Genomic DNA, 10485 nt, shown 5'->3' on the forward strand with positions numbered 1-10485 from the left:
CTACATTGGTGAATAGCAACTGGGGTCTTAAAAGCTTTCAAGCAGCCATCTAAGATGCAGCTAATGGTCTCCTAGCATTGGAAGTGAAGAAGAATGCAAAAAAAAAAAAAAAGCATTTAGAAGCAATCAGCCATAGGACATGATGGCCCTTGAGACCAGAAGAACTGGATGGTGCCCAGCTACCAATGCCAACCACTCAGGAAAGGATCAAATCTAGAGATCCTGGATAGAGTGGGAAGTAAAACGTGGAACAAAATCTAAAAACTCAATAATTACCAGAATTACTGGTCAGATGAAATCTGGTGAGACTCCCAATACTATGGCCCTGAAATACACTCGGTACCTGGAATAAAACTCACCCCCAGAGGTGGGCTCTCAGCCCAATAGTTAACAAGATGTACATGTAGACTACTCGACCCAGGATGCCTCACCCACACATTCAGGGGTAATACATCCCTTAGACAATACACCATGGGACACCAAAGGACCAACATTCAAACTGAGGAAATGTGGGACAAACGGGAGTGCATAATTATGAGGGGCACAGGGGGAGTGTTGCAGGATAGGGAGGGGAGGAGACAGGGCTAAAGTTGGACATGGCGAATGGGGAATCAAACTAAATGTACGCATGACGTTGAATGTAAAACAAGCTCATAAAATAAAAATAAATAAAATATTAAAAAAATTAAATTAGAGAAGGATTTAGTGACCTCTAATGATACTTTAGGAGCTCTGGTAGCATAGTGCCTAAGGCACTTGACTGCTAACCAGAAGGCTGGCAGTTCAAACCCACCAGCTACTCCATGGAATGAAGATTGGGCAATCTACTTCCATAGTGATACCGCCTCAGAAACCCAGAAGGGGTCACTATGAGTTGGATCTGACTCCATGGTTGTGAGGTGTTTTTTGTTGTTGTTTTGTTTTGTTTTGTTTTTTTGTTATTGATTCTTTAGAGCAACTGAGGGTTTAGTTGAGATAATAAAAGGTGCTCTGGTGATGTAGTGGATACGGGACTTGACTGCTAACTGGAAGGTCAGCAGTTCAAACCCACCAGCTGCTCCACTGAGGGAAGACTGAGTGATCTACTTGCATAAAGATTTACAGCCTGGGAAACCTAATGGGGGTCACTATGAGTGGGAAACAACTGAATGGCAGTGATTTTGTTTTTTGGGGAGAGTTAAGGGGTGGGAATGAAACTTGAATTTCTTTTAAAAATTACTGTTTTGAAAATCATTAGCCTAATTATCGCTTTATGTGATTGTAGTTACCAAAAGGGAAAAAAAAAAACCTCACTGTTGTCGAGTTGATTCAATGCATAGCAACCCCTCCTTGGGTTTCCAAGGCAATATCTGTACCAAAGTAGATTGCTCACTCTTCTATCTTACGAAAATCAGTTATGAAAAAATTATTTGAAAAATTATGAATTTTTAACTACTCTGCATGTAGATGTTATAGTCCTAACAGAATAAAAGAGATTGGAAAAAAAAATCTAACTTTTACTGTGAGTGCAGACATCTGTTTTCCTACTTCTTTAAAAGGAAAATTAATAGCTGTTGGAAACTATCCATCAAAGTTCACTTTTTGAGATTTTTATAAAAAGAATAGCCACATTTCTGTATGGCACATTGAAAAGTAACTCTAGCACTACATGTAGTGTTGAAAATCTTTGTAAGGAGCCAAAAATGACTAACCAAAAGCAAGAAATTACGTATTTCATCATAAGTAGCAACAGCACAATCCTTTTCTGTTGTTGTTTAAAGCTAATGAGTTCAGAAATAACAATCATTTGCTACATTGTCTTTGCCTGTAAATAATGAATTGTATGTAAGAATAAGTGGTAGTTAAATGTACAGTGAGCCAATTGCACAGTCATGGATATCAGAGACTTCATCTGCATAAATCAAGAAGAAAAGATCTCATTAAGATAATTCTTCTAGAAATGAACCCAAACTTCTGGCCCAGCTGTTCTTATCTTGCAATTGTCAAAATGAGATGGAATAGTTTAAAATCTAATTTATTGTTTCTCAAAATATGGCATTAGAAACACCCACTCAAAATTACCAGTTCACTGGACTATTTACTTAAAAATATGTACTCTTGACCTCCATAACAACCTACTGTAATTCTTGGGTTAGGACTCAAGAATTCACTTTTTAAACAAGTACATTCACACACAGGGATTATTAATCACACTGGAGTTGACAACCAGTGCTTTCAATTTTTGGCTCTTTCCTGCCTCATACTTTGGACTGATGGCAGAAATGAACCAATCACTAGTGATATTTTTCACTAAATATAAGTGGTTAAAATATTCACTAGATATTTATATAACAGTGTGTGAAGACACAAAAGAAATGCATGCTCATTTATTCAAATACATTACAATTCTTGTATGTCATATATATATACTGTACACTACTTCAATTACAATAATACTTTATGAAATGTAAACTGATTGCAGAATAAGGAAGAATTGAGATAATCATGATGGGAATGGGAATGGAGAGAAAGGGATTACTCCAGAAGTTATTGCAAAAGAAAAAAAAAAAAAATCCATAGAGTTCTGTGGCAAAGTGAATGTTAACTCTGAACAGGAGGGAAAAAAAAAATCAGGACCCATTGTTTTTTATTCTGGATGGCAGATAATAGTGAGGCACTAACACGGGGATAGAATGGGAAAACATTCTAAAAACTATTGGAAAATATGGATGCGAAGGAAGGTGAAGCTTTTGTAACTTGCCCTTTTAAACTACATTAATACAGATGTTCAATTGAATTTTGTTGCTACGTTTACATGTGATTAAATTTAACCAGATTGAGATCTAATTAAGGGTTATTTTCTATTACAGCAATTGTTCAACTGTCAAGCTCTACGAAAACTAAGTATTCCTGATAATGACCTTTCAAATCTGCCAACCACTATTGCTAGCTTAGTTAACCTTAAAGAACTCGACATCAGTAAAAATGGTAAGATCCTCATATCATCTCCAAATAACTTGACATTTTTTTACTGCAAATGGTGTTCTTTTAGCAAATGATATAAAATAACTATTTTCTTTGATTTTGTTCCAACTGTGAGTTAATTTTGTTGAAAACTTATATCCTAAATCATAAAGCAAATAACAATTAGCTCTCTTATTAATGTATTTGACCCACTCAGGCATTATTTCCCTTTGCATACATACTAAGAGTCTCTCCACCACCATCTCCAGCATGTTTCAAATATTACCTTCTCATTAAAAGACCACCTGTCCACCCTATTTGAAATTATACTTGCAATTCTTCTTACTCTGCTCCATCTTTCAGATAGCATTGACCATCTTCACAATATTATATAATCTACCTATTTACTACAGTTATTCTCTATCTTCTCCCACACTACAATGTAAACCCAGTTAGTTCATAAGAAAGGATTTTCACTGTTTTGATCATTTATGTACCCCACACATATAGAGAAATACTTGAGAAATAATGGATGCTCAGTAGTATGTGTTGAATTTCTGGCTAAACTTTTATCTCTAGGTTTCTTGTTGGTGATGATGCTGATGTTGATACTGAAGTTAGAGTTTTCCCCTAGAGTGTTTGTGGGAGTGACTCATAGATCTTCACAAATGTCCTGTGTTCTCATACATTCATTAAATCCCCATTCCCTTCAAAATTCCTTCCATGGTCTCCTTTATTAGAATAAGACAATGACTAATCAAAAGGATCTGCAAACAATGAAGAAATAATTCATGACCCCTCCACCATCAAGTCAGTTGGTTAAATTTGGTGTGTGTGTAGACTTTTGTTATTTCAAACAATATGCTTGGTGTTAAAAGGATAGGCATAAAGAATACATGCTCCTGCCATCATCAATCTTACATTCTAGTGTATGCATTATACATTAACCAAGTAATTCTAGATGATTCAATAAACAATTGCAAATGTATGAAGATCCATTGGATTTTGAGGGTATGCCTTAAAGGACACAATTCAATTGGTATTGTTAGGGAAGATTATCCTAAGTGATAACCTAGTTTCAAGTTCCAAGCTCACTGTCATTGAGTGGATTCCAATTCATAGTGATCCCTTGGGTTACTGAGGCAGTAAATCTTTATGGAAGTAGAGTAACCCATCTTCCTTCTGTGGAGCAGTTGGTGGGTTTGAACCACCAACCTTCTGGTTAGCAATCAAGTGCCTTAGGCACTGCACCACCAGAGCCTAGCTTATACAAGACAAATATAAGTTAGGTAAGAGTGCTTGACATTCTAGGTAAATGATGATCTATCTTGTTTTAAAAGATTACCTGAGGAATCTCTTGATCATATATAAATATGGAGTCCCAAAGAAACTGTCTTATTGATCTCCATGATAATATCGCAATGACCCTGAGTCTATTCACTGCCAGCAACTTTCTCCCCTACATATTTGCATTGCTCTTCCCCTTACAGCCTCCAGGTTTTTGCTCAACTATAATTTTAGTAAGGCCTTCCCTGACCATTCTGTTTAAAATTACAAACCTGTAATTATTATCTCCACTAAAAATATATCATCTACCCCCTTCCCTGCTTTCTTTTTTCACAGCATTTATGAGAAACTTACATAGCATAAATTTTTATTATTTGTTTTCTGACTCCCTTGTACTAGAATTTGAACTCAGTGATGTCATAGATTGGTTTGCTTTATTTACTGGTGTGTTATATTATTGCCTTGTTTACTGGTATATGTCCTTTGCCTAAAACAGTGCCTGACACATGGCAAGAGATCAATAAATATGTATTGAACAGTTTAGTGAATGAATAGCCCTTTTTTTAACTGCAGCATTGTCAACTTGTACTAGTGAGAATCAATAGTCATTTCTTCAATTTAAGTCTAAGAGAATCACCAATAAGATAGTATCACTGAGGGCACAACTGACACCCATAATCAGTGAATTATAAAACACTATATAATGAAGCTATGGTGGTATAGTAGTTAAAGCTCGGTGGCTAATCAAAAGGTCAGCAGTTCGAACACACCAGTCGCTCCTCTGGAGAATGGTGTGACAGTCTGCTCTATAAAGATTTTAGCCTTGGAAACCCTATGGGGCAGTTCTACTCTATGTTAATGTGTCACTATGAATCGGATTGATGCCATGGCAGTGTGTTCTGTTGTTTTGTTATACAATGAAGTGCTTGATTAGATAACAGAGATTACAATTGTTGTAAGGATTTAGAGAGTGGAGAAATTAAACAAGTCTACTATATTGTTAGGGAATTGTTCAAGCAAAGCAGTGAACCTGAATATTTCCATAAGGCATAGCTTCTGAATAAAGGATAGCATTTATTTGGAAGGAGACAAGAAGAGTACAAACAGAGGACACGAACATCTTCCCATACTGATTTGATAGAGTGTTCAGAGAGTTTCCAAGAAAGAAACCCTAAAAGGATAATATGCAGACCTAGAAAGAGCATAGCAACCAGAGTTAAAGCCATTGAAAGATGTCATTGGATCTAGTTTTATTCTTTTAAAATGGGTTTACAGGCCACATATTTGTACGGCATATCTGTATTTTAATAACAATTAAAGTTGTGTATTTCCTGTGAGTCAATTCTGACCTATGGAGACCCCTATGTGCAGAGTAGAACTGTTCCATAGGGTTTTCAGGGCTGTTGAAACCCTTTCAGATGCCTCTAGATGTGTTGAACTGCCAAACTTTCAGTTAGTATTTAAGAGTGTAACCATTTGCACCATCTGGGGACTCACAATAACAATTAATACTATCTATTTATTTATACTTATTCACACATCAACTCCTGTTTTCAAACTGATTTCAATTTCTGAGAAATACCTTAAGGCCAAATACCATTCATTGGTCTTCAGGAGGGTTTTCTAATACCCACTGCCATCTAGTTGGCCCTATTCATACCAACACTGTAAGACAGAATAGAACTGCTCCACTGGGCTTCCAACACTGAAATCTTTACAGAAACACATTGCTTCATCTTTCTCCCATGGAGTGGCTGGTGGGTCCAAACTCCTGACCTTTTTGTTAGCACCCAAATCCTTTAACCACTGTGCCACCAGAGCTCCTTCAGTTTTGTTATACAGTCCAAATAAATAAAAATGTATCCTATTTTTAAAGAGGACCAGAAAAAAGTTCATAATAAAACATAAATACAAAATTCCTGAGAAACAGAACATTTTTGTGAATATTATTATAATGTCCCAGTAGCCCTCTTTCATTAAGAAATTATCAATGCCAAAGTGAATTTCAAGTTACACTGCTTCAACTTAGAAGTCAGTCTGTGAGCATCCTTATCAGTCCTTGCATCTATCATTTAGAGATTTTTTTAGCTATGCTGATTATTCCCTATGTTATGGAAGTATTTATGCCAAAAGACATGAAAGAGATGGAAAATCAGTTTGAAAAGTTAGTACAGTATTTAAGTCTTGATGGGCATGATGATATATCTACCATTGCTGGAAGAACACACATTGTAAAAGATTTCATCACATCAGCCCTTTCAGAAAATGTACCTAAAAACGTCATCACTGAATTCTATGGCAGAGACCTAGACAGTTACTTAGAAAGCATAATATATCCTTTGGGAATATATCAAATGAATAAAAGCAGACAGCAGAAAATAAGTGCAGCGCCAACATCACCTTTCACAAGCTTAGAATAGCCCCTGCCGGAAAATAAGCAAGATATAGGGGAATATAATCAAAATCGATGTTTAGGGATTTACAGAGAATGCTTGTTTTAGACACAGGGACTCATCCAAGTACTAGTCCATGTGTACTTGAATTACATATGTGACTGCTTAATGAAGCCAATCACTCTGAGACTGAGATTAAATATGATCTTGGTTGTCCATGTGGTCTCCATTCTTCACTTTTCCTGTTCAGCTTTTCAACCTAATTCCTCATTTTCCTTCCATTGTTTGAAAACTACAATATAATATTGAAATCTTTAGATAAGTGCGTTATTGTTTGCAGAAAGATGTCTACATAATTTGCATATACAGCTTTCATCTGCTTCTCCAACCTCTCCAGTCTCTCTTCTGTTTCGTCCTCAGGTAATACTAAACAGTCGTTCTAAAAACAGTAAGCTGGCTCCTTGTGATACAAGGAACTGTACTATTTGCAGTGTCCCAAATGTTCTTCTTCCTCATTGCTTTGTATCCATGAACTAGGAAGAATACCCTTTACCTCTAAGAAGATATTTCAGATGTTATTTATTCGAAGAAACTTTCCTGATCTGTATATATGGATAGAATTACTTGCTCTTTCTACTATGATACCTTTATATCGTGTATATATTTCTGTTAGGAACTTATCACATTTCTAAATTTAACTTCTATTGATTCTTATAGTTTTTACTAGACTGTGAGACCTTCAAAATCAGGGACTATCTTATTCATTTATGTGTTTAGAGCTGCTACCTCAGTATCCAGTATGTGTGGTAGGTGCTCAATGATTGATTGACAGGTAAATAACATTTTAGAGAGGCATTCTTTTAAAAATATATATAATGTGTGAAATATACTTATTACATTTGGGACTCAATAAATGTTTTAACTGAGCGCTGGAAAAATAGAAAATCTACCACAATAAATAATGTTGCTGTTGTTGCTCAGTGCTGTCAAGTCAGTTCCAACTCATTGCGACTTTATGTGTGATGGACTAAAACACTACTTGGTCCTCTGTCATCCTCAACCCATTGTTGGAATGTCTGAGATCATTGTTGCAGCCACTGTGTCAGTCCATCTTTTTGAGGGACTTCCTCTTTTTCACTGACCATCTACTTTACTAAGCATGACATCCTCCTTCAGTGTCTGATCCCTCCTGACAATATGACCAAAGTAAAAGTGGCAAAGTCTCCCCATCTTCTCTTCTAAGGAGCACTCACTCCATCTGTACTTCATCCAAGACAGATTTGTTTGTTCTTCTAGCTATCCATAGCATACTTCATATTCTTTGCCAGCATCATAATTTAAATGTATCAGTTCTTCTTCAGTCTTCCTTATTCATTGTCTAACTTTCACATGAGTGTGAGGCAAATGAAAATACCATGACTTGAGTCAGGCACACTTTAGTCTTCAAAGTGAAGACATCTTTGCTCTTTAACACTTTAAAGAGGTCTTTTGCAGCAGAGTTGCCCAATCCAAAACACTTTGATTTCTTGACTGTTGCTTTCTTGGGCATTGATTGTGGATCAAGGGAAAACGAAATCCTTGACTTCAATATTTTCTTCGTTCATGTTGTCATTCATTGGTCCAGTAGTAAAGGATTTTTGTTTTCTTAATACTGATATGTAATCTGTACTGAAGGCAGTAGTTTCCGATCTTTATCAGTAAGTGCTTCAAGTCCTCTTTGCTTTCAGCAACCAAGGTTGTGTCATCTGCACATTGCAAGTTGTTAATGAGTCTTCCTCCAATCCTAATGGTGTGTTCTTCATCACATAATCCAGCATCTCATTATTTGCTCAGCATAGATTGAATAACTATGGTGAAATGTGTAAACTTGACACAGATTTTTCTAATTTCAAACCATACAATATCCCCTTGTTCTGTTTAAATGACTGCCTCTTGATCTTCATGAGCACAATTAAATGTTTTGAATTCCCATTCTTTTCAATGTTGTCCATAATTTCTTATGATCCACACAGTCAAATGCCTTTGCATAGCCAGTTAAACACAGGGAAACATTTTCTGATATTCTACGCTTTCAGCCAAGATCCATCTGACATCAGTAATGATATGCCTAGTTTCATATCCTTTTCTGAATCCAGCTTGAATTTCTGGCAATTACCTGTTAATGTACTGCTGCAATTGTTTTTGAATTTTCTTCAGCAAAATTTTACTTGTGTGTGATATAAGTGATATTGTTCAATAACTCCTGGGTTTTGTTGTTGTTGCGTGCCTTGGAGTCAGATCTGATTCATAGTGAATAGTGTCCCCTCCTTGGGTTTCTGAGGCAGTATTACTACAGAAGTAGATTACCCAACCGTCCTTCCAAGGAGTGGCTGGTAGGTTTGAACTGCCAGCCTTCTGGTTAGCAGTTAAGTGCCTTAGGCACTATGCTATCAGAGCTCCTCTGGGTTCTGTTGGATCACCATTATTTGTAATGGGCACAAATATGGATCTCTTCCTATCAATTGGCCAAGTACCTATTTTCCAAATTTCTTGGCATAGACTAGTGACCACTTCCAACATTGCATCTATTTGTTGAAACTTTTCAATTGGTGTTCCGTCAATTCCTGGAGCTTTATTTCTCACCAATGTCTTCAGTGAAGCTTTAGATTTCTTCCTTCAGTACCATTGATTCATGATCATATCCTGCCTCCTGAAATAGTTGAACATCACCCAATTATTGTTTACAGTGACTCTGTGTATTCCTTCAATCTACTTTTGATGCTTTCTGTGTCATTCAATATTTCACCCATAGACTCCTTCAACATTGCAACTCCAGGTTTGAATTTTTCTTCAGTTCTCCCCTTTTGGTTTTCAAACTCCAGTTCTTTGCACATTTCAGTATAATACTTTTCTGAAATAATAGTGTGTCTTCTCAAACTGGACCTTCAAATCATTTATTCAGTTATTTTCCTTCATCATTTTTTCCATTTCCTTCAGCTACTCTGCATTCTGAGGAGCTCTGGTGGCATAGTGCCTAAGGTAATTGACTGCTAACCAGAAGATTGGTGGTTCAAACCCACCAGCCACTCCACAGAAGGAAGACTAGGCAATCTACTTCTATAAAGATTTACCACCTTGGGAAACCAAAGGGACTCACTATGACTAGAATTGACTTGATGGCAGTGAGTTTGGTTTGGTTTTTACTCTATATTCTAGGAAGTTTCATAGTCTTTTCTGACATCCATTTTGGTCATTTCTTTCCTCCTTTCAGCTGGATGGGTTCAAACCTCCAACCTTTAGGTTAATAGTCAAGCTTGAACCATTTGCATTACCTGTGGGCCTATCTAATCACCTAATTAATTATAGCTTAATAGATGTTTTAGTATCTAGTAAGAAAATTTGTCTTTTTCCTTTTCTTCAAATGTGTTTTCCTATATTTGGAATTCAATTATTTCATATGAATTTTAGGTACAAATTGTTGAGATTCACAATCTATTGGAATTTTTTAAATTGGCTTAATTTTAATGATTAATTTGGAAGGAATTAGTATCTTTGTGATAATGCATTATTATCCATGAACATAGGATATATCCATTTAGTAATTTCTTATTTGTGCCTTGAAGGTCATACACACATTTTGTTGGAGTACCTGAAAATTGCTAATTGTAAAAATTGTGCCCTTTCTTTTAAAGTATGGTTTCAAGTTTTTGTAGTTACTGTATGGAAGCATTACTAATTTTGATATCTTGATTTTCCATTCAATCATGGTGCTGAATTATAAATTCTAATATGGCATCTCTGGTAGCATAGTGGCTAAGACACTTGCCTGCTAACCAGACGGCTGGCGGTTCAAACCCACCAGCCACTCCTCGGAAGGAAGGTT

The 10485-nt window shown here is 36.2% G+C and overlaps 1 protein-coding gene across 1 annotated transcript in view; it reads left to right on the plus strand.

Annotated features, from left to right (window-relative positions):
- The window catches only part of LRRC7 (leucine rich repeat containing 7), a 601965-nt gene that overhangs the window by 161027 nt on the left and 430453 nt on the right, over positions 1-10485 (plus strand). Inside the window, 1 exon segment of the mRNA XM_007948315.2 lies at positions 2850-2967. Within this exon segment, the coding sequence (XP_007946506.2) occupies positions 2850-2967 (118 nt within the window).

This window comes from Orycteropus afer, unplaced genomic scaffold (genome assembly GCF_000298275.1).
Source record: "Orycteropus afer afer isolate SDZICR_OR568_19922 unplaced genomic scaffold, OryAfe1.0 scaffold00213, whole genome shotgun sequence".
Taxonomy (NCBI): Eukaryota; Metazoa; Chordata; class Mammalia; order Tubulidentata; family Orycteropodidae; genus Orycteropus; species Orycteropus afer.